The sequence below is a fragment of the Phyllostomus discolor genome, chromosome 4, assembly GCF_004126475.2.
Source record: "Phyllostomus discolor isolate MPI-MPIP mPhyDis1 chromosome 4, mPhyDis1.pri.v3, whole genome shotgun sequence".
NCBI classification, from domain to species: domain Eukaryota; kingdom Metazoa; phylum Chordata; class Mammalia; order Chiroptera; family Phyllostomidae; genus Phyllostomus; species Phyllostomus discolor.
The window spans coordinates 10,160,951-10,188,807 of NC_040906.2; the positions used below are offsets into that span (position 1 = coordinate 10,160,951).

Here is a 27,857-nt window from a genome sequence, read left to right on the forward strand (position 1 = left end):
ATTTCTCTTCACAGATAAGTTCTAATCGTGGTCTTATTAAGCTCTCACCATAGTAACCAGCAGCTCCAGGGTGTTGAGCAGTGAGACAACGCTAGAGAGCGTCCCGGATACCCAAGAAGCAGGGGAGGCTGGCCTGGTTCCATTTCATTTCTCAACTAAAGTATCTTCACCTGAGCTCAAGTGCATTTCAGCAAGTTGATGTGGTTATCAGCAGTAGCTTGCAGTGCGCTTGCCCTGTGAAGACGGCAGAAAACCTCCCTCCCTCCTTCCCTCCACGCAGGTCTGTCGTGATGAGAGACTCAGAGGCCTGGGCGTGGGTCCTTTGGGTGAGGGAGAAGTGTGGGCTCTGCCTCCATCGTGGCCCAACTCAACACAGTCTGCATCTCAGGGTATGTTTAGACATATAGCTCTTACGTAACTTAGCAAAGCTGGAAAAGTCCAGCACTTTCAATAGACATTATTTGTTTAAATTAAAGATAGATTTCCCTTGTCCATTGTAGAAAGATCTTTGGGTGCATGACTCCAAAGATCTTTGGGTGCAGGAGTGTCAACACCTAAAATGAAAAAATTCTTAGTCCAAAAAAAATATTGAAAACAGCTCTAAAAACTACACATAATTGCCGGGATTTATGGAAAAGAGAGGAGAAGTAGGGGAGCAGTCATTTGAGACAGAAGTGAAGGGTATTGGGGTGATTTTTTTAACTGTTTTACTAGTCTTCTTTTTTTGTTTTTTTTTTCTATGTCCCCCATTCACTCTTCAAAACTCTTTACTTTTTTTCTATATTTAACTTTCTCCCAGGTATCCCTTAACTTATCAATGCTATCTCTCTTCACTCTTCCTTCCATTCCTATCCACACAAACGCTGCTTCATGTCTACGCAACGTGGCCATCTCTGCTTTGAAGCAAGAAAGCTTTCTCACTGAGCATAAACTTAAGATTTCATAAGTGCTGAATGAATGACCAAATATAACATCATGCATATGTGTGCAAATGTGTATATGCACACACAAAAATATACAACATAGATAAATTTATATATGTGGATACATGTGCACAAACATACATACATATGTATATATACATACATATGTATTTTACTTAATAACTCAGAATGAATTCTAGTTCCTACCACTTTCTTGGAAAATTTAGTCTTACAAATGATAGCGACATTATTTCCTCATCTATCACAGTAAATTTAAAATCTCCCTTGGAGCATTTTATATTTACTAAATACCTTAGTGAATTGTGAGAAAAGATGACACAGTTAGGGGAAGGAGGCAAATGAGAGCCAAATTCTCCAAAAGTTATGAATTAGGAAGGATACGCACATTTGATGCTTCAAGGCCAAATCGATACTCATAGTATTAATACTGCAGACAAAAATAGCAGACACGTGTGAAGAGTTTATTCCTCTTTTTAAAATATTTTTTCTGTGTCCACTTATATGCTAAATATGAAGGGGTTGGAGGAAGGACCTCCTGCCTGGGTTGATTGCTACCTCCACACCCACCCGGCCCAACGTACTAAGGCACGCTTACAGCTCAGAACCCACTCCCTTTCTTGCAGTTTTGCTGCATATTTGAAATTTTTCATAGGAAAATATTGGACTCTATGTCCAACTGTTAGCCCCTGTTTTTCACCCTTTTGGTCCTCTTGTTCTCGAGGTAACCGTGGTGTGTCCTGGGTTCCCAAGAAAGGAACTCTTGGAGGTCCCTTTCCTTGATGACAGAAGGTGAAAGAGAAGGAGAGAGAACACTGGGAGGCCCCCAGCAGTCCGTCAGTAATGGGGATGAGTTCCTCAGAGGCAAAGAGGGCATCAGTGGTAATACAACTCCAATAGCTAGAAAGCATCTCCTTCGTTTCCCCAAAGGCTTTGGCACCTGCCAAAACATCTGACTGCAAAAGCCACCCTCGAGGTTAGCCAGACCTCGGGAGGGGAGGCTGGAAAGGAGTCTAGGAAGCGAAGTGCATCTTCTCTGCCAAGCCGGGCGGCGTGATGGAGGGCCCCGGCTTCCCGCCCCGTCCTGCTGCCGGCCAGAGCTGGTGGGCTGCTTAAGCATTCAGCTGGTGCCCTTCTGCTTTTGAGTTACTCAGTCACAGCAGAGGAGCAGGGCCTAAGGAGATAGTTGGAGAAGGCTCTCTCAGGGGGATGGGAGTGGGTGGGGGAGGGTAGGCACTGACATGCAGGCGGTCTGAAGGGGCAGTCATACTTAAAAAGACATCTCTATAATCACGGAAGCCCGCTCTGTGCTGGGTCCCTGGTGGACACCATTTATATAGATAGTCAATACACACAGGCCAGACAGGCTAAATTGTAGCCTCTGTTCAGCTAAATGCCCTAGTTGTTCAGAGTAAAAAAAAATGGTTTAGATTAGCACCCGGGCTCTCTGACAAAGGTCCGCAGGGAGTGAGGGGACTTGCCAGCACCATTAGCATTTTTTTCTTCTTTTTCCAGCAACACTAAAATATGTTTGCTCAAAACAGAGGGAGATGAGAAACTATTGGCAGCCAGTACCTCTTGAAAGAAACAAAAATGTTTTACTTCTCTGGCAAACACTAATTAAAACGGTGCTGTATTGTGACAGATTACTGAGCAATTAATGCCTAATTGGGCAGTATGCTAGATGCTTCTGTGAAACCAAGTTTACTGGGGCGGGAGTGCCGGAGCCTTACAGCCAAACAAGCCTTCTCCGAACTTCCTGCAGCGCCCCCTCCTCCCCCCACACCACTGAGGAGCCCAGAAACCAAAGAAAATATTTTCACTCTGACTCTCAGAGTTACCCTGGGAGCATTGGCTTGACAGAAAGATCCCGACATTGCAAATCCTACTGGGGATTGCATCCTTCCCTCATTTATAAGCAAAATCCATTTTCCGCGAGATATTTTTAGTGCAAGCATCCCCTGCCGCCCTCTTCTGTTACAGTAGACCATTAGACCTTGAAGCCAGGCCAGGCAGGCAGGCCACGTGACTTCTAAGCATCTCTCTGGCTGCCTCCTAAGTGACTGGTCTTGCAGGAGTCAGGGAATACTAGACTCTTAACCACCAAAGCCCTTCCTGAAGACTTACATTCCTATTGATAGGATGTGAAAATGCCTGACAGCCGTGTTTTCTGAGAGGTCAGCTTGAGTGGCTCTGTCAGCTGAGTGACCTCCGTAATGGACGTGTTTTAGCCCTGCAAGCTGCCTGCCTATGTAAATATAAAAATGTATTAGGCTGCATAACCGCACGTGTGGGAACAGAACAACCACACCATTGAAAGGAAATCACAGGCTCGCACGGGTTTGGTTAATGTGTGCATACTTTTGATAATCCGTTTTGATTCAGTGGGTGCCACATTTCAGACGCGTCGATTCTGTTTCTGGAACTTCAGGGCTATGGAAAGTAAAACCTCAATCACTTAGTGAGGTGTCCAGCAAAATTTCCTTCCGGAAGTGTTTACATTTTAAAAAATAATAATCATTTTCCACTCTTTACATGACATTCATTTGCCTTTGAAAAAGATTGTCAGTGTGAAGTCAGATTTGGAAAAAAATGTCAGTGTAAGTCAGATTTGCAGTTGTTTAGTTTGAAAAAATGATTTATTTGAATGTCTATGGGAAAGATATATTTATTCGGAGCTCTGAGAGGAGAATGGAACAGGATTGTTGTAGTGAACAGGAAACAGGCTCTCAAAATGAACTGAGAAATACTCTCCGGTCGAAATGCCCTAATATTCCTGAGTGTGTTCAGTTTCAGTGGATCCAATCTTTCCCATCTCTGCATCCAAGCTATTTGGCGCTGATCAGATGATCAGAGCTCAAGGAAGTGATTGGAGCCTGAGCTGGCTGCAGCTGCAATGTAGGCTGTGTTCAGGGACAAGGAGCCACTGTTTTGCAAACATAGCATCAACATAGAAGTTATTTTGTAGGCTCCAGGATGCAGCCATGGGCTGCACTGCCAGCATTGTTCTGCTGCAAGCTTTTCGTTCTGTGGTCCAGAGGAGCTGTCCACACATTTGTAGCCGACGCCAGGAGGAGGAACCATCCCACGAAATTTTGCCTCTGGAAAGTGACGATGAAATGAACAGACCCAGAACACTCGTTATAATGGTATGGTATCTGTGGCAGAGCGGCCTCACTTGATTGAACTGTTCTTTACAGGAGGAGGTTACGATTTAGGGTTTTGATGAGCTCGGCTTCAGATCAAGGAATGTGTGACCTAGAGTTTACTACTGTGCTTGATTGTTCGGGGGAGACCTTTTAAAACTCTTTCTATTATTCAAAGAGATGATTTTCTTTCTCTTAGATCTGTCAACGAAATGTGCAGTTTATTGGTCTGTTGCAAATTCTTTCCTGACTGACATGATGTATGCTATTACTAACTTTTCTGCAGGAAAAAGTGAACATTTTGCAGTTGGTTAAATTAAGTTGATTTTATTTTATAATCCTAGTTTGAAAGAAGAGCCCCAAGCAGATATTTTTGTATCACAGGTAACCCATCAAGTTGGATAGATGTTGGTGGCTACAGCTCTAACTTTAAGGTAGCTGGAGCTTTTATTTCTGACTCTGCAACAGAAATGTTTCTCCAAAAGGCTTAAGGTAGGCACCTAATCAGAATAAAGTTTTTGAGAATTCTGTGGAATGCATGATGCTCTAATTAGAAAGCTGTTTCTCACCCCTTGTCTAATTACACTTTTATTTATGCTTTAATTATGACAGACAGTGTTACTCCCACTTCATGCATCTGTGTGATCAGCAAGAATAAAGGAGATGATAAAGCTTTTCCTTCCTTTAGGTTCAGGGAGATATCTGCTTAGTCACTGAAATTCCACGTTAGGATGGAGAGGGTGTGCTAAAGTTTCCAAAACTGGGGAGGCACTGAAGTCTGGGTGGTTTCAGTACAATCGACTTTTATTTTCTCTTAGATTTCAGTGTTCAGATATCAAGGATGTAGTAAATAATGAATGAAGAGTACCTGTTACACTAAAAGTTTTTAAGTGAAAGTCATTTGGCTCGGGCTGTGTCTCTGAATGACAGAATACTAAGCTATGATATTTTATGCTTACTTCTTTAACAGATCAATATTTGGTTTTTGAAAAGTGATACTCTGCTTGAGCTATTTGACTATGATTATCTCTGAGAGGAAACACTAGGTAGGAATAATTTCTTACTCATTACCCTAACAAGTTTTCACACTTAAATGTGAAAAGATCTGAAACCTCTGTTTTCAAGTTGGACTGTTGTTAGCATCGACACATTCTATATCTCTGTGTAGGAATCATACTGTCTCAATCATTACAAGTCATTTTTTCCTAATTTTACTAATCAGACTATAAAATCTTGCAGCTAGAAATTTGCAGAGAGAAGTATCTCAGAGTAACTGAGAAATAAAAAATAATTAATTCACTTAATAGCAGTACCTTGTCTTTTCAAAGATTTTTTTATGTTTTTACAGTACCTTTATGGTACATGAAATGATGATGAATTTGCTGATGACGATAACAGGGTTTTACAAAGACTGAATATCTTGTTTGCATCACACGGGGTCTAAATGACAGAGCCTGAAGCCGTACTTAAATCCAGGATCCCCAAAGCCAGTATACTTGCAACTCCTTTCACACCTCTTAGGAAATAATGATGAAACTGAATTCTCATGAGCAGTCTTATGGGAGTCTTGGACTACTCAGAGTCACATGCTCATGCAAAGTTACTGTGTATTTTGAAAGTTTCCTCTGGGCCTCTCCAAAATTCACCCATTCAACAACCATTTATTGTTGACCTACTGTGAGTCAACCACTGTTGCAGGTACTTGGAAACCATTCATGAAAAAACCTGTCCAAGGCCGTGCCCTAAGTTGCAAAGTTTTATGGAGGTAGTATATTCTGCAAATCCTGTTGCTATGGAAATGCTATCGTAGGGCTGTGATGCTTAGTGCATGAATTTAAGGCGGTGAAACAATTTCATAATTTCCAAGTTGGTGGTTTGAGAACTTGAGTTCACTTAGGAGTTCTTATTTATACAAATGCTTGGACACTTGGCCCCCAAAGACTGTTTCAGGGTCTGGCATGGAGCCCAGGAACCTGCATTTTTAGCAAGCACCTCTGGGTGATACTGACAGTCTGAGAAGCGTGGCTTTGGAAACTGATCTTCCAAACTCTCCCCTCTTCTCTCCCTTTAACCTGATAAGCTAATGCTCTCGCTCTGACTCTAAGCTTCTCAACACACTAATTTTTCTCTCACTTTCTCATCACCTATTATTAGTCACAACTTACCAACTTGCCTGTGAGTGTGTGCATGCATGTGTAAGGTCACAGTCACCAGAGTCAGAGACTCTAGGTTGGAATCCTGACTCCATTGCTTATTAGCTGTGTGACCTTCCACATGGTATTTGGCATCTGTGCCTCTTTTCCTCATCTGTGAGGTGGACATAACGGTTCCATCAGCCCAGAACAGAGCTATTATGGGTGTTTAATGGAGTAAAGTATGTGTTAAGTGCTTAGAATAGTGTCTAGACATATTAGTAAGATGTTCAATAAGGAAGATTAGGAATGTCCTGACTGAAAAGTGACATTTGTGGAAAGACCTGAAGGGGGCGAGGGAGGGACCGTGCCCTGCTGGGTGGGGAACTGTCTCAGGCTGAGGGACCAGCCGGGGTGGAAGTCCCTACGATGGGCAGAAGCCCGGGGTGAGTGGCGAACAATGGGGAGGCCACGGTGACTGAGAGCCAGGGAGAAGGTGGTGGAAGGTGAGCTCTCTGTGGTTATGAGGGAAGATCATACCAGGCTCTGCAAACCATCAGAAAGACTTGGTTTTTTCAAGAGTGAGAAGAGAAGCCATTGGAGGAATAGTCACAGAAGTTGATGGCATGGGCTCTGGAGCCAGACTGTCAGGGTTCAAGTCCCATCTCTGCCACTCACGAAGTGTGAGGTCTTCACAAATGACCTGACCTCCCTGTGCCTTCTTTTCTTCATTGAAGAAACAGGTCAATGGTGCCTACCGTATAAAGTTATTTTGAGAATTCAGGACGTTAACATGCAAAGAGCTTAGACCAGTGCCTGGTGGATAGTCAGTGCTCAACTGACTCCAAGTGCATTGATTTAGAGGTTCTTGAGAAGGGTGGAGGGGTTGGTAACAGGATGTACGGCTGCAGAGGCTCAAGGGTTGAAGCAGGGAGACCATTAGCCAGGAAACCATTTCAGGGATTCCAGCAAAAGACCTGGATGGTGGTTGTTGAGGTTGGGGGAAGTGATGACATCTGGACATATTCCAACAGTGGGGCCAGCAGGAAGGTTGGCTTACAAATTGAACACCTGAGTGAAAGAAAGAGAGGCATCAGGGATGACGGTATGGGCTTTTTTGTTTGTTTTACTTGTTTGTTCCGTTTTTGGCAAGAAAAACCAGAAGACTGAGTTGTTATTCAGATAGGAAAGACCAGAGGAGAAAATGGAGTGAGAAAATCGGCGTTCCTATGTCATGTGTGAAGTGCCCGTTAGGTCCATACATGCAGATGTCAGATAGGAAATCAGACATGCAAGTCCAAGTTCTAAGGATCAAGATACAATGCCTGCCACAATGCAAATTCACTTAACTTATTGATGAATGAATAGAGGCTCTTCCTTTTCTAGTTTCTATAACACTTACAGTATATAGATGCCTTTGCAGTTAATCATACTTTGAGCTATTTTGTATTTTTGGAACATGCATTGTTTACATATGTGTCTTATAAAGACCAGAGGGGATTCAACTATGGGAACTACTTCAAAGGAAATGAAATTATCTCTCTTCTTACTCTATAATAAATATTCTAATTTAACGAAACTTTATAACTATAGGGAAATTAACGTGTTTCGCCCAATTCCATCTTTTTGAATGGTTGCGTGACAAAAACACAACTTCTAAGAATTCGAATCTTGAGTTCAAGTTCTTATTTCATTTTAGTGAGGTTGGATCGTGAATATACTAACATAAGGTTCCCTTGGGGGGGGGAGCTTGTGTAATGTAGTGTGATTTTTACATGGCTTGCCATAGATGGGTGTGATGTGGGACTAATAGCACAAGGAATCTTTGGCAGTCATTTTTCATTATCTTATTGCTGTTCTGTTAGAGCTATTCCAATTTCCCCATTACTCCCCTCTACCCCATCCCCCCAGTCCCTCCATCAGTCCCCAAACTGTCACCCATGTCCATGGGTCATTTATACCTGTTCCTTGACTAGACCCTTCCCCTCCTTTTTCCCATACCCCACTTCCACTCCCTCTGGTCCCTGTCAGTTTGTTCTTTATTTCCATGTCTCTGGGGTCTTTTTTTTTGCTTGTTTGTTTGTCTTGTTCATTAAGTTCCTCTTATAGGTGAGGTCATATGGTATTTCTCTTTCAACCACCTGGCTTACTATACTTAGCATAATGCTTTCTAGTTCCATCCATGTTGTCATGAAAGGTAGGAGTTCCTTCTTTCTTTCTGCTGCATAGTATTCCATTGTGTAAGTGTACCAGTTTTTTGATCCCCTCATTTACTGATGGGTACTTAGGCTGTTTCCAGCACTTGGCTATTATAAATAACTCTACTATGAACATAGGGGTGCTTAAATTCTTTTGAATTGGTGTTTCAGGATTCTTAGGGAAATAAAAGAAAGAATAAACAAATAGGACTGCATCAAATTAAAAAGCTTCTGCACAGCTAAAGAAAACATAATTATGGAAAGGGAACCAACCATATGGGAAAACATACTTGCCAATGATACCCTGGACAAAGGTTTGATCTCCAAAATATATAAAGAACTGATATGACTCAACCCTAGGAAGACAAACAATCCAATTAAAGAAACAGACAAAGGGTCTGAACAGACACTTTTCCAAGGAGGACATACAGAAGGCCCATAGGCCTATGAAAGGATGCTGAACATCACTAGCCATCAGAGAGATGCAAATTAAAACCACAGTGAGATACCACCTCACAATGGTCAGAACGGCCATCATAAACAAATCCACAAACAAGTGCTGGGTAGGATGTGGAGAAAAGGGAACCCTGGTGCACTGTTGGTGGGAATGCAGGCTAGCAGTCATTTTTCCTTGTGAACTAATTTTGAACTGAATCTCAAAGCCACCAAAAATGGTGAAATTAATTGATCCTTTTTCTTGGGTATAAGAATTAATCGAAGGTGATCAGAGGCTGAGTAATTAGCATCACAAATCTTTGGCACAAGGTTTACTAAATTTAATAAAAATTTTTAAAGATTTTATATATTTATTTTTAGAGAGGGAAGGGAGGGAGACAGATAGAGAGAGACATCAATGTGTGGTTGCTGGGGGTCATGGCCTGCAACCCAGGCATGTACCCTGACTGGGAATCGAACCTGCGACACTTTGGTTTGCAGCCCGCGCTCAATCCACTGAGCTACACCAACCAGGGCAAGGTTTACTAAATTTAAATTACATTCATTAGCATCTCAATTATACCACCTTGGATCCTTCTAGTTCTCCAAATGATACAAGTTTAGAAATGATAAGGAACAGAGAAAATAGATGCAAAATCTAAAGAAGAAATGTTTAAAATTTAAAATCAGTGCAATAATAAAGAAAAGCAAAAAAGTTAGGTGCATATTGGAGATATGTAGAAACTTACACTAAAAACAATGAGCAAATCAACTGTATATGGACAGTTGTATGTATATGTATATGGACATAGATAGACATAACTATTTATTAAAAATATGTAAAACAACCCTGGCTAGTGTGGCTCAGTGGGTTGGAGTGTTGTCCCATAACTGAAAAGTTGCAGGTTCAATTCCCTAGTAGATATGTTTGAGCGAGAGGCTATAGTGTGAAGATTAAAGGCTTCATTACCAACTAGAAATATGTACTTACATGGCTAGAAACAAATAGGCTTGATAAATCAACGGTAATAAAAGATCCCCTAACTTTCAAAAATAATCAAATAAAAAAAATACATTGTAGTTCTTGTTTCTGCTTGTTTCTGCACTTTCCGGAAGAGTGGATTATAAGGCTTATCCCTGAGTACCAGGATTCAGTCAGTATAATGAGATCTTGTGAACACCAAGTAACACAATTGAAGATAAAATGAATCTTTTATTACACTAAATATGTAGACAGTATTTTCGTCATGCTCCAACAGATTTCTCTAGATAGTTGTTTCATTCTCTCAGATTTTATTTCCATGGAACTGATGTATTCAGGGGCTAAAGTGTAAGATTTTTGAAATCTATTTCCCATTACCTGCTTTATTCTGCTGAAACATATTTTATGTTTTAAGACCTTGTCCAACAAACGCAATAGCCACCCGAGGGGTTAGTCACAGTCAGAGGGTCCAAACGTCGGAGGTTCAGAAGACGGCCCAGGGACAGCTGCGCCCTGTGTCGGGTAGGCGTGGATGGCAGTGGGCAGGCAGCCGCTGCCCTGCTGTCATGGAGCTTACCGTCTGGTGGCGGAGACAGAACGGACTCAAACAAATGTAAAACTGTAACTATGATCGGAGCTTCAAATGAGAGTTGCATGCCACCTTAAGACTGTGTCCCTTGAGCCCCCAACTTCATCAGCGCAGTCAAGGAAGGCTTCCTAAGGAGGTGTCCATGGAGCCGAGACCTGGAGAATGCAAAAGAGAAAACATGCCACACGTCAGTCTGTTGGGGAAGGTCATCAAGAAGGCATGACTGCAGGCTTGACCCAAGAGCTGGACTCAGGGAATTGCAGGCTCCCCCTTCCTCCCCGTGCTTGGAATGTGCTCTCCGCGTCCCTCCCTCGTACTAGAAGCTGCCGAAGGACACAGCCCTGAGACAGCCATGTGATGATGAGCCTGTGTGGGCTGGGTACTTGACTAAACCCAGTGAAGGCCCCCTGTGGACACGACTGACCCCAGTGAAGGCCTCTACATAAACTTTTAATGTTGGGCCAGCCGATGCACAAAATGACGTGTGGCCGCCCACGGCAGGTCACCTGAATTCCCTGGCTTATTAAACCTGCCACCAACTAACCGGCAGTGGTTTGCCTTTCTCTTTGGTCTCTGCTCTCCATCTCTGGGGTCAATTTCAAATGACTCCCTGAAAGCTCCCAAGGAAGTTGCAACCTACCACAGTCCTAATGTTTGTTTTGTTGCCATGGGTGAAGAGCCAGAGCGCATGGGTCTGAATCCCTTGCAGAACCCTCCGCTTGCTGCGCGGTTGCTGGATCCAGTATTTCGTTTCCCCGTGCCCTGGCTTTGTTGTGTGTAACATGGAAATCATGAGGGTACCTGTCTCCGTCGGTTTCCCATTTCCGCTATAACAGATTGTCACACCCTGAGGAGCCTAAAACAACACGGGTTTATGATCTTCCAGTTCTAGAGGTCAGAAATCCAAAACGGGTCTCCCTGGATCCACATTGGCAGGGCTGTCTGTATTCCTTTCTGGAGGCTACAGGGGAGAATTTGTTTGGGGTTTTGTTTGTTGTTTTTTTGCTGCTCCTTGTTTGTTTTCTTTTTGCCTCTTCCAGCTTCTGGGGGCTGCCCACAGTCCTTGGTTCTTGGCCGTGTTCCATCTTCTAAGCCAGCAGTAGAGTGTCTTCAAGCATGTCTCTGCCTCTGACCCCGACCCTACCCCCCTCTTGCACTTACAAAGGGCCCTTGTGATTACAGGGGACCCACCTGGACAATCCAGGACACACTCCCCAGCTCAAGGACAGCGGATCAGCAACCTTAGTTTTATCTGCAGATTCGCTTGCCACGGAAATAACATACAAGTTCCAGAGCTTTGAACGTGGCGATTATTCTGTTTACTGTAGTGTGTCATAGGGTTACTTTAAGGATTCAGAGAGTGAATACAAGTGAGAACTCACTAAGTGTTAGCTATTGTGGTTTCTTTTATTGTTTTGTTGAAACTAAGAAAGTTTTACAAATTTAATGTACTTTAAAGAGTTATTTTTGGGAAAAAGACTTGGACTGCTTAAAGGAAACAAATTAGGCTTCACAGAATGTGAAAAAAAATAGAAATTCAAGGTCAGCTTATCTACTGGAGCACTGTAGTGCTTGCTGAATAGATTGTTCGCTCAAACAGATGATTCAAAGAACACTTATGTTTGAGACTCTCGTCTGTGTTATCCGCTAATTGCTACTCCTCTGAAATTGAACTGTTCATTTCTTCTCTCTTGTCTCTCATTATTCACAAAAGGATGTTGCATCTTTCCAGTTCTTCAGATTATGCCCAATTTAGAAACGATGAAGAAGAAAAAATATATAACATTCTAAAAGAAGTGGTTAGAATTTAAAACCACCACAATAACAAGAAGAAAAGCAGAAAATCAAGTGAGAGAGAGAAAAAAACACATTTTAAATCCAGTAAGGGACAATTGAGGTTATCAATTTAGAGATGAAAAATAGTCTGTAGCTTTAATACATGTCATTGTACGTTTATTTCAATGTTTTCTGATGTGGTGCATTTTTGTCACAAATTGATAGCAATTAAGACATTCTTAAATTCAAAATTATGGACTCTAGATTCTTCTGGAAGTAGGTGCTCAGTAAAAGGCTTCGTGGATGAATGAATGAATGAATGAATGAATGAATGCCATATCTGATGGGCCCTAAAGGTTGCAAAGCAGGAATCTGCGAGGTACAAAGATGTGGACGCGTTTGGTAAATTATCCGGACTCCTGCTGTCGGTCCTGCCAGGTTGTCAGTGCCCTCCTTGGCTCACACACACTGTGTGGGAACCGATTCAACACCCCGCAGAACGTGTTCAAATAAATCCTCTTTCTGTGTCAGAGAAACTGACGATGGAAATAATGCTCACAAACTAATAGCTATGTAGGGAGTGCGCCCAGCTACCTGTCAGGTACCTTGTTAACAACTTTGCCGTGATCTTTTCTCGTTGCCACAACAACCACTGGAAGAAATTCATTTTCTTCTCATGTTATTGAGGGAGATATTAAAGCATATACAGTAGCTCTTTCTAACTGAAATACAATGTGAGTTGTATTTCACTCACATTTTTAACTTTCCAGGAGCCACACTTTAAAAATTTTTTAAGCCCTGGCTGGTGTAGTTTAGTGGATTGAGCGTGGGCTGCAAACCAAAGCATCACAGGTTCGATTCCCAGTCAGGGCCCATGCCTGGGTTGCAGGCCACAGCCCCCAGCAACCGCACATTGATGTTTCTCTCTCTCTATCTCCCTCCCTTCCCTCTCTAAAAATAAATAAATAAAATCTTCAAAAAAATTTTTTTAAATCATGAATTCAAGAATACATTTTATTTAACCTGGTATATTTAAATCATTATTATTTTGGTAGGTAATCAATATAAAATATCTTATTATACAATATCTTATTAATGAGATATTGTACATTGTTTTTTTTTGACACTAAAACTCCAAGATCCAGTGTGTATTTATACTTATAACTCATCTCAATTTGGACATTAAATATTTATCACTAAAACTACTCGGTATTTAGGTTTCATAAAATTTACCATTGCAAGAGTCAAGAAGAAGCTTTGCAACCTTGTGTTGTTTTAAACATTCGGCCTCCTTTTGTCCGCATAAGCGCAGTTGATACTTACAAGTATGCGCGCCGTGTAGCTATGGAGTTAGGTGTGGACACGGCTACGATGTGATATTCATTGGCCCGGTAACCAGAGTTTTAAATGGAGCCCTGTGAGGATGGAAAAAATACCTTTTTCAGACATTTAGGATAGAATCTGTTATTTTGGAGCCTTGTCAGAATAAAACCGGTGAGGACAACATTTTGGAGATAGAATTTATATATCTTAGCAGTTATTATCTCATTTAATGTCTTACCATTTAGCAGGAGATGCCAGTGTGTCATCATTTTGTACAGAATAGCGAATGCTCAGTGCCAAATGGACCTCTCAATGCCAAGTGGGTTAAAGAAGAATTGTGCTGAAGATCACGCAGGACGCAGAAAACTGAGAATAGTGGCAGGAGCTGAGGGCTGCTGGATGGAGCTAAGACCCAAGGCCTTACGCTTTATTTGTTTATTATTTATTTATTTAGAGAAAGAAACATGGATTCGTTATTCCACTTAATTTATGCATTCAGTGACTATAATAGTTGTTTGTTTGTTTGTTTTTTCAGTAGAAAGGCCAACATTTCCCTTCTGTTGCTCTAGGAATGACATTCTGGAACTCACAGTTGCAAAACAGTAGAAATTTGGTCTTGTATCAATTATAGGCCTTGGGACAGTTGTTTTGTATATTCAAAGCAGCCTGTGTCATATCATGCTAATGCAATAAAGCCATGCTTTGTATCAAATAGGGTTAATTTCCGTAGTGAACATGAGACAGACAGCTAGAGCTGTCAGTGGGGCAGCATCCTTTCAGGATTTCCTAGTGCCCACACAATTCGTAGGTCTCAGGAATGGGCAGCCCCTTGAAAAATGGCTTTCGGAAGAATTTGGAGGGAAGGAGAGGACAGAGAACGGATGATGTACGCTGAGCATTTCGAGTTTGGCCAAATATCTGAAGGCGTCAGATAGTCTGTTGTACCTACTTGAGTCTTTACAGAGTGATGTTAATCAATTAGCTGAACTCTTCTATAAATAGTAAGTAATTACATTCACTGGAAGCCACAGGGATGTGATTAATAATACATTTCAGTTTCCCAAGCAGCATTTCACTCGGCACTTAAACGTGGCTATTCGAAAAGTATATTTCTTATACAAGGAACATGATAGGATTGAAATTTATTTCTCTGAAAATAGCCCTGTGAGAAGGAAAATATTATAAAGTTTTATATGGTGCCACTGGCCCTTCCTGCATGCAGGAGTCCAAGTCTAGTTTCTCATTTAAGTATTTTCAAGTGAATTCTTAAGAAATGGTGCTTTAGACTTCAAATTGTGTGAGCTGCATGGAAGTTTCAGGGAAGACAGTTACATCTTAGTAATTATGGAGCACATGCTGTACTAGAGTTCTAAAGCTGAGCTCTCTAAGGGATAGAAAGGTAATTAAACCACCAGTTCTATGTCTGAGAAGGTCCCACAGCAATAGGGCAGCTGGTCTGTACTGAGTGAATACAATCTAAAGAGAAATAGTTGCCGTAAGATCAGTGTGCAGAAAGGGCCATGAGGTTTCAACAGAGGGGTAGAGAAGACAAGGACCCCTCCAAGAAGGGCCGGATTATGGACTATTTACAGCATCACAGTGGGAGACGAGGGCAGAAAAGTAAATAACAGACGTCTTGTGTCCGAGCATTGACCTTGTTATAGAAGACGGCCTGACAATGCCTGTCGCCGGACGTGCAGTCGGCAAACGTTTACTTAGTCTTCCCTGCACGCCAGCTGCTGCCCCATCGGCACAATGTGAACTCTGGGCCCTTCCAGGATCCGAACCAGACTTCCTTCACTTTGCACGGACTGTGGAACCAGAGCACTTGTCCACCAGGCCTCACACTTAGTTTCATCCTCACACTTGAAAAGTCCAATGGATGTAATTGTTTTTAAAAATCAACTCGACAATTACTAATACTTCTTCAATGAGTTAAAAAGTTTATTCATAGGTGTCCTTTCTCCTACCAAAAGAGTTTGTTTTATCTGATGTAGTGATAATGAGCTAAACCATCAGGGAGAAGCACTTTTGCTGTGGACACGTTATGTCCACAGCTAGAATAACAGCATGGCTGCCCCGGGCCTCTCCCCTGAACCTTCTGCATCATTCCTTCTCCTAGTCTCGTGTCCATGAGTGTGCCTTCTTGTGCCACTGCTGCACGCCCCTTCCGAACTAGCAGGGGAAAACGGAAGGGAACAGAGTTCTGCTTTTTGGAGGATGTGTTGTTAAAAGAGAAGACTTAAACTTTAATTTGTTGATGATACTCAAGACTAGTAATCACCTTGTCTCGGAAGTATTTAAAAGCCAGGATTTAAACCCGTGGAAAACGCCTGGCTTTAGTCCTGGCCCCCCGGGTCCTGTGCTGCTTTGTGCTCTCGAGAGGAATGGCTGGCGAGTCATGTGGCATCTGCAGGTTTTGCTTCAAGATCAAGCCGTATTAAAGAATCATTTGTGTTTAGAAAATGAATGAGATTATATTTTGCTGGTAGCAGCTTATCATTTAAAGACATCTAGTTCACTTTAAACTCTATGGTATGTTTTTTTATTACATCCATCTACACACAGTCTTCTAAATTTCACCAAGGAAAACGCCCACAAGAAACCTTACACGTTCTAGTCTTGTTCATCCTGCATTGAAATCCTCCTTTCAAATAGAAAAATTTAAATAGATATTAGAAAATGTAATGTGCAGAAAATGGCTCTTTGGATATTAGACCAGAACGTAAAAGCATGATGACTCTGATACAAAGACCCTTTATGTCCCCAAGAGTCATGTAGTAGGATCTCACGCTAACCACATACATCCCGAGGGCCTCCTCACCTCCTTGGACTCCTCTGTCCTCTATTTCCCTGCTCTGCAATGGATGTTAATATCATGTTATTTCCCCCAATTTTTTACCTGTTAAATATTGCTTCCCAGGTGTTATGAAACACATAGGTTTGGCATAAGGAACACCAGCTAGAAATCTCCCAAAGCCCAATAGTTCTTCCCCGAACTAAACCATAGAGGAGTAAGTTGTGCTTCTGGTGGGCAAGGCTAACCTTATTAAATTCTATAGTAGGAAGATCAAGTCCAAGCCTGGGCAATTGTTAATTATTCATTGTTAATGGCATATCAAAATAATTTTGGGAAAATAGGCTTGAACCTACATTGGAGAGTTTCAGAACTTTATCATCACTTTGACTTTCCCCCTTTCTCACTCCCTCATATCATTTCTCTTGTCTTTGAAATAAAAATTTCCCATTCTATAGTTACACTAAAGCAAATTTTTCCTTGTCTTTCACGTTTTAAGAAAAGCCTGGTGCAATCACTGGTTCTTACAGATTTCCTTCACCTCTTTTGTGATTCTGTACATTTTTCATGCTTTTTTTCCCTTGGAGAGGGCGGCATTTGGTGTTCAGTCCACCTTTCCACTGGAACAGGGAGGGCAAGCTGTAAGCATCTGTTATTTGATACAAAAGATGTCAGCAGGGAAAGTCTTGGCACCCCATTCGGATTATCCTGCTAAGGCAACTGCAAGCTTTGTGGTTCCGTCTTGAGATGGAGAGGCCAGAGAGGTGCTTGTCTGGGAGACAGTAGGTGCCACTAGAGGTGATTCACTGCCTCACCTCAGCCGCCCAGCGGGAAACCATGACCATGGACGTGGTGCACTCGCCAAGACAATGGCATCGGTGCTCTGGAAGGAAGATTTCTGGGGTAAACCCATGACTAAGTCATCTCCTCTGACATCAGCAGGGAAAATGCCAGCGTGGCTGTGTGGTCCCTAGGGACTTGAGGTACGGCAGAGCCCCCCCCGGCCCTCTTTCAAAGTATAGGCAAAAATGCAGCCACAGCAAATCTGGAAATAGTATCATGAAATTATTAAATTATTCAAAAAGACTGCTACAGGTTTTTATCATGATTTACATGATTACCAATTACAAGGAATCTATGAGGATATGAAGGAGGAAGAATAGTGTTCTCTTAGTTTTCCAGGGGTAAATGTAGAGAAGAAATATCAACTTTGTTAATCTTTCACAGCTGTATTCTCATAATATGGTAGGGTTTTAGAAATACCAAGTGTCCTCGAGAGTATTCATAATCTGCCATTCTTACTTTATTGGATGAAGAAAATGATCAACTCAGGTGCTCAGTTCCTTATCCCGATAGGTGATATCTTTGAAAAATACGTGGTGAGAATCAGGTTAAATGTATAGATAAATAACATAGTAATAGCATGATCACCTTTAATATTAAAGTTCTTTTTTCATTCTTAAAATAAAATTACTTCTTGACAAAAGGCTTACTTCCTCTTTAAAGCAAATACCACTTCTTAGAGGTTTTGCTCAGCATCAAGATCCCATCATTTACATGAAGGGGCATTGAGCCATGTCATTTATCGCCACACCAGATTCTCACACGAGGTGACTCGGCATCAAAATAGTTTTCATTTTGAAAAATTGAGAAAAATCAGCGTGCGGTGATGCTTTCTTTCCATGGCTTCAGAAATGCACGAAATCTTCTCTAGTCCCGTGCATTCCAGGAGGGGGCCTTCTGGTAGGAGCGTTACAACAGAAACACAATTTCATTACTACAGTCAAGATACTGGTGTATTATTCACCTTTGGTGGGGAATCATCAGGAGTAAATTATTGATCTGATATAGACCTGGATTTACTGCAAATATATCGGCAGGAGAAGTCTTTAGGTTTGTTGTCTAATGCAGAGGGATTAGGTAAGGCTTAGAGAACATTCCTAGTTATAATTGTCTTAAGAAGCCAAAAGTTCCAAATTCCAATGCCTATAGACCAAGAAAGCTAGACCAGGAGACATATGGGAGTGGTGGGGAGCAGAGCAAAGCAAAGAAGGCATGGACCCTCGAAAGGGTCAGGCTACTGCTTGGCTTGGGCAACTCTTTCCATGTCAGAAGGTAGGATCGGTATGGTCAGATCTTGAATTTTCCAAGAGATGCTAGCAACCAAGGTTCTTATGTAAAATCTTTCAGTTTTTCAATGCTGGCAAGTAATTTAAATATTCTAAAACACTACTGGCAGAAAAACACCATTACGGGGCCAACTTGAGTCATAGGCTGCCTGGTTGTCATGCTCTTATAAAATTTTATTAGAGTTTCACTTTAATGCAGGGTTCCAACTGAAGGAGCCAGCGAGAATGTTGCCCAGAATATGTTAAGATACGTTTGAGACCGATATGAGTAGAAAATGGTTTTGATGTTAATAGAAATAAATGTAAGGCTAGAAATTATATTTTGACTTCGAGAAATGGGCCCCCCAGCTCCTGCTGCAGGAAGATTTGCACAGGTGTAACTGATTAATAACAAGTCAGACTATCATTTCTTGACCTACGAACAATAAAAGGAGAGTGCGGCAATAAACATCTGACAATTTAATGTTTAGCAACCCCATGCCAATAAAAAGACATGGATACTAATGCATCAGAAGCAGCAAGTCCTTTTAAAAGTGTGTTTACAAACCAGACAAGAGCTATCACCAGCGACGGCAGGCCAGAGGCAGAGGTGGGGCGGGAGGAGGATTCAGATGTGCCGTATTTTCCCCTGAATTGGGCCACGAGTTATTTTCCGTGCTGACTGTAGTGCTTACTCGGTGCTTACTCCGTGACCCTGAGTGTCCGTTCCCGCTGCATCCTGTGAGGCTGAGATTTCACAGAGGCCAAATCGACCCCAATCCACACACTTAAATAGGCGTTCATTTTTGTCTCGTGTAAGGACATGTTTTAAGCACTTATTGAAGTTATATATTTGCCTAATTGATGTGCGCAAGTGTTTCGGTTATACTGCTTTAAACAGCCGGTCGCTCCTGGGAGAGACGACTAGGGCAATGTCATCTAGTAACATGTCTGGTGCTCCCTCAGGAGAAGGAATCGGGCCAAAATCGGGGATGGTGCAGAGGGGTCTTACCCTGAAGCCACCAGCTCCCTGTCCACCAGCTGTGGTCTCCTTGTTTCAGCACCGATGCAGCCTGGCACCTCACATAAGCTCCTGCCAGTCCTGTCTATGCCGAAGAAGATGCCACTGCCATCTTCTCTTTCTAAGTCATTTTAAGTTCTGTCTCAGCACGTACACTGATTGCCGGCACGGTTGCCCAGCACGTGTGACACAGGGTAGTGAGTGCTCCATAAGAAAAGGCTGCTGTGCAAGAATCAGGGTGGCGAATGCCACGGGGGGCACGCTCCTTAAGATACTCACATTGCCCGCTGGCGGTCTAAAGCCTGGAGGAGTTCTTCAGTGAGAAGGGGAGGCCTGTTCAGTTTTGTTCAATCCATAGCTTCTCAAGTCAATTTGACATTAAATATCTCTTGTCTGGAGCAGTGATTCACCCACGGTGAAGCCCTAGAGCACAGCCTGGAAAACACTAATATTGACAAGGCTTTCGAGCTGGAGAATGACATAGGCAGACCTGACTGTCCAGGTCTGGTCTGCCAATTTCCCTGCCAGGTTCCCTATAGCCAGGGAAATTGGTGCAATGCAAAAGGGGATTAAGAGAAACTCTATAATCGTGAGAATTTACTAATGGGCTAGTTATGCAGATGGGGGATAAGGGACGTTGAAAATGACCATCAGGTCCTTGATTTTGTCCCCTGGTGAATGATTTATTAACACAATGCTAAAATTACGTGGAATAGTATTTGGAAGAAAAAGCAACGCGCTTTGGTTGACTTGTGTGTTTCTTTAGGGCTTACAGAGAAATTTGGGGAAAGGTGAGACTTTTTATTTGATGTTTAGCACTCTCTGGTGCCCACTCGCCATGACCACATTTGCCAACCCACTTCCTTTAAACTCTGTGGAGGCAAAGAAACTGTTTTGTTTTTCTGACTGTCCTAACTGTGTAGCACAATGACCAAGGCGCGTGAAGAGCGAAGCTGCAGGTCACCCAGCAGACTGAAAGGAGAACCGAGTGGCAGGTTTTCCTAAGAACAGTGCAGAGCAAGGGCCCTTGGACTAGAGTGCGCTGGGTTCGGGCCACTCTTTGGTATAAACCAAGGTGTCCTCTCCCCTTATGTCATTCATCTCAAGGTTCAAGTTCAGAGAAAAGAGTCTTATTGGTCCAGGTGCAGTCGGGGCACTTGTGTGTTGTTCTCTGGAAGGTGAGGGGTAGACGATGCAGTGACAACAACAGGGGAAAAGAGACTAAGTACCGTGCCCACCTGAACTCTGCTTTTTTCTCACAACAGATTAGAAGCTCAGGCTTTTCTGCAAAGACTCAACCTTGGCAGTGGGCCCGTGAAACCAGTCCAAAGAGCAGAGGGGGACAAAAGCAAACGTCAGGCGTTTTTGAAAGGACTGGTTTCCCAGGGTTGGCTTCTGTTTTAGTAGCTACACTCAAGGCAAAAGTAACGATATGTTTAAAAATAATCTAAATCCTCATATTAAACCAAGATCGTATCAGTCAAATGAGTGGGTGTGAAACAGCGACAAATTCTTTTTAATGCTTTGCTTACAAACCACGTGAAGGGCAGTGTCAGCTAGTGAGAAGGTACAACTGTCCGCTTCTGAAATGAAATCTAACTGGGAATGGGGAGCGAGAAACAGGGAGCATCTTTTTGGAACAGGTAGGGAGAAGGAGGTGCTCTGATCAAAGATTCTCTTTCTTTTTCAATGGGCACTTGAGGTTTAAAAAAAAAGAAAAGCAAAAGCTTATTTTCTCAGCCCAGTCCTTGGTCTATCTGAAAATGGTAATACAAGTTGTTTTACTTAAAAACCTAAAAATGTAGAGATTTAGGGATGGGCCAGAGGTTACCATTTTGCCCAGGGTTGTTCAAGCCATCAGTGAGTGGACCGATTCTTGGATCCAGGGCTGTGGCCTGCCCCACAATGCTCTTCTCCCTCGGAACACAGATGCCCTCTGCCTAGAAGAAGAAAAGAAAGGAGTTATCAATGGCAGCATTTCTGGGCACAGAGAGATAGCAGTGGACACAAATTCCAGACTGGTTTCTGAAAATATATCCCTGAATGCCAACCAAAGCTAGAGGGGTGCCAATTGTAAACGCTGCCAAAGACCTTTGGTACCATCTAGGTAACAGATCTCCTTCCCAATCTATGACACCCTTGCAAATGGGAACAAAGTCGGATTAAGTGTCTCCTTGCTGGTGTCCTTGAACACCTTGCAGTGGTCCTGGAAAGTGGTGGGGAGGGAAAAAGATGGGACAGAGAAAAAGAAAGCACGATGCCCTTCCCTCCTGTTGGCAACATCAAATTGACAGTTATCACGTAGGCATTTGCCACATGCTGGGAGGGGACCCTAGCACAGCTTAGACTTAAAGATGATACCATTTGTCGCTCAGGGAATTTACAGTCATGCTTAGGCAGAAAAGTAACCATAAAAGATTTTTAAAAACATATGATATTGGTTAAATCTTGGCTTTCTTAACTTCCTTGGCATTTGGGTCTTTTGTGTGGGATGAAGGGAGAGGCCAGGAACAGGGTAATTGGAAGCTTTTGTAGTTGTGCACAGTGGGGATTTAAAAATGAAATGGTCAGTGTTGCAAGACACAGTGAGCACAAAGAGGTCAGTTGTGGGAGGACCGGCTGTGCAGCGGGGGAGGGGTCATTGAGCCTCATTATCTCCATCCAAGCCAAGAGGGTCTTCTGGACACTCCCTTCATTTTTGGAATGTCCCTTTCATTTCACTGCCACTTGCAAAGCAGCGAGTGAGCCTCTTGTGCCTTCACGGTTGCCCCGATGCACAGAGCACACAGTGGGGACCATTTGCCCCCCTCCCCCACGCACACACTGCTGAAGCCCAGCTTCAGATCACCTCCTGGACATGACCAAAGGCAGAGCTGGCATCCGTTGGCTGTTTTATCATACAGGGTCTGGCAGAAGCCAGGCCTGCTTGAGTGTGGTTGGTAGGGTAATAATATGGGTGTAATAATTTACAGTTTTAATTTGAACATTTCACCTGAGATGCCATATGGTATGTTTTCGTGTGATACTGCTGTTACAGAATTACAGGCTTATGATTTCATAATAAAAGATTTTGTAATTTAAAAAAGGGTGTTATTTGTGCCAGACCCAGTGTTCCAGGCACTGCGCTGAGCACTTGACAAATATCCTCTCATGAAGCTTCGCAGGGCTCAGTGGAGTGGGGACTATGATTACCCTTACTTTACAGGTAAGGAAACTCAAGTTCAGAGAGGTTGAGTAACTTGTCTAAAGGCCTCCAGCAAGTGGGGAGGCCAAGAATCAGGCAAAGCACAATGATCTTACCACAGTGGCACACACCATACTCCCAGCTTCATCCTTCACACCATTACCATGCCCGTCCTCCTCTCCGGCTGCGTGGGGCTTTGCCTAGGTGGCCTTTGGTGATATGCTAAGTTACTGGAGATCGGAATGGCATTGGGTCTTTTCCAGGCAACCAGTTGATGCAGATACCAGCCTGCAGTGTCTGCGTCATTGTGGATGAAATGAGACATTCACACGGACTACTGAGCCTGGTGGAGGAAACCCTTTTCTCTCCTATCTATCTAGCTAACCCTTTTCTATCAGCATGGCTTTTCTCTCAAGGGGAGCAAAAGCCGAGGCCTCCACCATGACAGGCCTTTATTGGGTTTCTCTGCCCATTGCATGCTGGTCCTCACAGACTAGGCACAGGTTCGCTTTAGGTGGGTACCTTTTACAGAAAACAAAGGAGCCAATGCTGCTAATCACATCACAGAAGAGGGATATTTGCAAATGAAAAGGCGAAAGTGGTTGAACCAGTTACACTCATCCTTGGAAGGTTTAGCGTGGATTTTAGGAAGTTACTTTGCAGTAAATATTTGCCACTGGGGGCTGGGCCCACGCCACGCAGGATGGTCTACTACACCAGTAGCTGCATTTTACCAGGGACAGCCCTGAATAGGAATGCAAACTCAGACTCATAGACCAATTCCAACAGTGGGGTTTTGAGGCAGAGGGAGGAGTGAGAGAGAGGACGGACTTGAAGGCCTGCAGCCCTCAGGTTCTCAGAAGCAAGGGGCCATCAGCCTGGCTGCCCAGAGGAGCCAACCCTCTTCTGAAGAGGACCTGCACCGTCTTCTGGGCCTGAAAGCTGTCATTGAAGAAACACTGAGGGGGAATACATTGCATTATAATTTGAATCAGAGATTTGCTAGCAGGAGTGATTTTTCTCCCTCCTCCCACACCCTGCAGAGGACTTTGGCAACCTCTGAGGACTGTGTCGGGTGTGACAGCAGGATGTGGGGGGGGAGGGTCACTGGCACCCGGGGAGTAAAGGCCAGGGATGCTGCTAAACACCCTGGGGTGCACAGGGCAACCCCCTACAGAAAAGAATGACCTGGCCCACAATGTCCACAGCACCAAGTCTGAGAAAACCTGGTTTCAATAATAACTAAGGAACAAGTATGACCAGGGTTGCAAAAGTCCAAGCAGAGAAATGACCATTGAAGGGGAAAATGAAGTGAAATGGAAGGACTGGTGGGACATGTCAGAAGCCCAGTTTCTGATGGCTGATTTCATCCCAGGTCCCCCAAACGTTCAGGGTGTTGTGGCTAGTTAAGTTAGTCCAGCCTGAATGTATATCCACATGGGAAAGAGAATGTTTGATTTGATAAAGAAACTTCGGTCTAGTGTACAAAATGATGTGCATTGGGATGCGGTATGTGACTCTGCCTAAGAAAACCGTCACGTGGACTAGCTTCTGGGTCGCTCCCTAAAGTGTGGTCTGCACAGCATCTTCCGGTGAGTCTCATGGCTGTTTGTTACAGAGGCAGATGGCAGGACCCCCTGTTAGACCTTCTGAGGCCCTGGAACGGGCTCAGGAGTCAATCTCGTTAACAGCCTCCCCACGTGACGCTTGCACACGTGTCCGAGCTGGGGCTTCTTACAAGGGGGATGTTTCAAGTCCTACGACGTTCAGGCCCTGACTTGGGTCTCCGTGCCTATAGGAAGTCCCCCTGGACCTAGACCTCATGTTCTCGACTCACATTCTTCTCTCCACGCTTGGTGTCTCCTTTCTGGCATTTCTGTGCATTGCTTTCTGTACCACCAGCTCCCCACACAGGCTCTGGGTGGCCGCTCTGTTCTCGCCGTCACTGATACCTGGCACTGGCCCAGGGCCAAGAGGAGTCTGGCAGAGAATCAGAGCCACTCTGCATTCGCTTCCATTCTCACAAACCAGATTAATTAGATACTGGCGGCCTTTTCAGGGCTATCTGGTGCTTGTTGCCTGTTGTTTTGGTCCCTCGTGTCCCTTGGTGATGTGCAGAACAGACAGCAAGGGGTTAATTTGTCCTTTATTTGGGGACCTGGAGCTACCCCACATCACAAGGTCATTTTCCTGCAGCGTGCACAGCTATATAAAGAAACTCCAACAGTTAATTCTCTGAAAAACACAAAGAAGCTCTTTTTTGAGAAGCCAAGACCCTTCCATTATGTTCCCGTTTCTACAATGTAAGGCACTAAACACCTAAATCAAATACGTAACCTTTGTCTCCTCCATCATCTTAAAAGTTAAGAATACATTATAAAGTCATCAAACACATGGTTTGGGGGACGGACTGGCTGCCCAGATGTCACCTAGTCCAATAGTCAGACCCCCCGGCCAGCAGCTCTCGGTCTGAATTGTTGGTTGCCCTGCCTGCACTTGGCATTTGGCATTTTCACGACCATTTGCTCCCTCGTCAAAGTGGCTTAGGTAAGAATGCTCCGTTGCCCTTCCCTTGTAAAGACACATCTTTCTGCAGGAAAAAAAAAGCCACCACAACAATAAAACCACCCTGGCAGGGCATCTCAGTCGGGTGGAGAGTCAGCTTATAGACCAGAACGTTCTGAGCTCAATCCCCAGTCAGGGCATGTGCCTAGGTTTCAGGTTTGATCCCCAGTTGGAGCCCATGGATAGTTCTCTCTTGTATCAATGTCTCTCTCTCCCCCCACCTCACTTCCTTCCTCTCTCAGGTAAGGATTAACAAATAAATAAAAATCTATGTAATACCAACATTCTATAAATTACTAATCTTCCCTTCGGAGCTTTACAGATAGGAAGGACCTTAAAACATATGCATAATGTGATTTCAGGGTAGTTATTAAACATTGGGTGACATTCACATCGAAAGCAAGGTAATTAATCATCGGAATGAATACAGGAGGACAATTCTAGGTGCTTCTTTTATTTTAAAAGAAGTAACCTTCACCTGTAGTTCGCTGGGACGCTGGCGCGGGATCCCAGCCAGCCAGCAGAGAGAATGCACGTGTCCCCAGGGGGAAATGACTACCAGGCAGTTGTCCCTCGTGATCAATAACGTTGATTCAGAGTCCCTCAGCTCCCACCTTCTGGGAGGCTGCATTTGTGCGCCTTCACCTGATCATTGGTGGGCTTATCTGCTTAGCCCAGAATGCCTCTCAGTCTTCTTTAAAAGCTAGAGCAGCGACTTTTAACCTTCCCCATCACATGGCACACACAAACTAATTATTAAAATTCTGCGGCACACCAAAACATAGTGTTTGCTGTCATACACACACACACACACACACACACACACAGTAGGTGTAGTTTTGATTCATTCACACCAGATGGCTATTGTTGTGTTGGCTGTTGTCCTTTTTTTTTATTTGACAATCTAAGGGAAACGAGGCCAGTACCCCTAACTTAATAGTCAGGTACTGCATGTGTTAACAATCCTTGCCACACACTGGTTTGAAAATCACTGAGACAGAGGAAAAACAAATAGTCCGGTGAACAGGGTGTTGCTTCCATGTTATTTTTACTGAGAAAAGAACACTACGTGCTAGGTGAGAAATTGGCTCTGCGACTTCTTAAAAAGCACTAACAACCTAGGCAGTGTGCATTGGTGTTTGTAGGAAACATACGCTTAGAATGTCACCCGAGCACGTCCAAGGACAGCTGGGCACTGCGACACGGGGACTGGCATGGGCGTGGTGGGGGGCGGGGAGTTGGTAGCGTTCATTGAAACTCCCTGGGAGAGAGCCGCAGCTCTCCCATCCGCAGGTCTGAGCCGTCCAGTCCGACCTCCGCAGCAGAGGAAGCAGTGAGGCTCCGCGCTGCTGGCTCGAAGGGCACCTCTGCCGGGCCCGGGTTCAGCGGAGACCGCAGCGGAGGAGGAAGTGGCCACGTGGGCTTCACTTCCTTCGAACAAGGTGGACGCTGATTGCTGAGCCCGTGGACCTGCTGGTTTTCCCTGCAAGAGGGGAGGAAGGCAGGGCAACACACAGACCCACCGGCAAAGAGGAACTTGTTGGAGGCCGGAGAGGAAAAAGTAAAATAAAAGGCATTGCCTAGACGTCTTCTAACAATGAAGAAGTAGCCACAGTAAATGCTGAAAAGGTCAGCAGGTAAAAGAAACTGGAATAAAGGGAAGATGGAATGAAGAGGCGGTAAAGAAGGCGGTGGACACGAACAGGAAGTGCCTTACCCGGGGCTCCAATAGGCTTTGTGGATTCAAGTGTGACGTCACGTGTAGCTAAGTCATAACCATGGATCTTCAGTTACTTGGCATCCCTAGCGGTGCTTTTAGGGTAATTTTTATCAAGTAAATTTACATGCATTATCAACAAAACGCAGGTTTCTGCCCTCTGGTTTCTTAGATTCAGGAAGGATGTCATTTGCCGATGTGGTAGCCTATTCAAACATTGCACAAACACATTTAAAATTTCAGAGATGAGCTCATGACTTGTGTTAGCTTATTTCCTTGGTTTTCTGGGTTCCTGTATTTGATTACTTCTCGACCATTCCTCATCTTCCAGGTTTTTCTCTTTGGTTTGGCTGTCCCTCCCCACAACCACCATTCTCTTTCTCACCTTTATTTCATCGCTCATTTTCTCCAGGTTGCTATCCGTCAGCCACATTTCTATTCTCTCTTACTCATTTCTCATCCCTACCGAAACCCACATCCCACCTCCGTGCTTGGAGAAACGGCCCTCGAAGGCCAAGTTTGTTTTCCCCTACACCATCTCCTCGGTGCATTCTTGATGTTAACGTTGTTTTAAAGAGACCAGCACCCAAGCCAAGCTGTAGTGCAGAACAAGACTGTGAGGGAGACAGCTTTCTAAGGATGCCCCTCCACCCAAAGACTCTCTGGTGCTTTAATCAAACACTAATCCTAGTAGAGCTGCGGAAGGACTTTGCAGATATGAATTAAGGTTGCTTTTCAGCAGGCCTGAAGATAGAGAAACTATCCTGGATTACCCAGGTAGGGCCAATGGAATCACATGAGGCCTGAACAGTGGAGACTTGCCTCTGGCCAGGCTTACAAAGAGGCAGCGGAAGACAGGTTTAAGAGAGACGAGGCAGAAAGAGAAGTCAGAGAGGTTTTGAGCGGGAGACGGATTTGACCTGCTGTCTCTGGCTTAGAAAGG

At 43.8% G+C, this 27,857-nt stretch overlaps 1 protein-coding gene and 1 long non-coding RNA gene across 5 annotated transcripts in view; both read left to right on the top strand.

The window, feature by feature from the left end:
- The window catches only part of DOCK10 (dedicator of cytokinesis 10), a 228,970-nt gene that overhangs the window by 53,714 nt on the left and 147,399 nt on the right, over nucleotides 1-27,857 (top strand). Inside the window, exon 1 of one of the 4 annotated variants that reach the window (XM_036022785.1) lies at nucleotides 3,542-4,090. The exons of 2 other annotated variants lie outside the window; for them this stretch is intronic. In XM_036022785.1, coding sequence (XP_035878678.1) covers nucleotides 3,926-4,090 — 165 coding nt within the window. In that variant the 5' untranslated portion in view covers nucleotides 3,542-3,925. Of the gene's footprint in view, nucleotides 1-3,541; nucleotides 4,091-27,857 lie in introns of those variants that run through there. One more of the 4 variants, XM_028509596.2, reaches the window with a different exon arrangement.
- On the top strand, nucleotides 8,965-12,990 carry LOC118499984. Its single transcript, XR_004902503.1, has 2 exons — nucleotides 8,965-9,182; nucleotides 9,393-12,990. It is a non-coding gene; the product is annotated as an uncharacterized LOC118499984 (long non-coding RNA).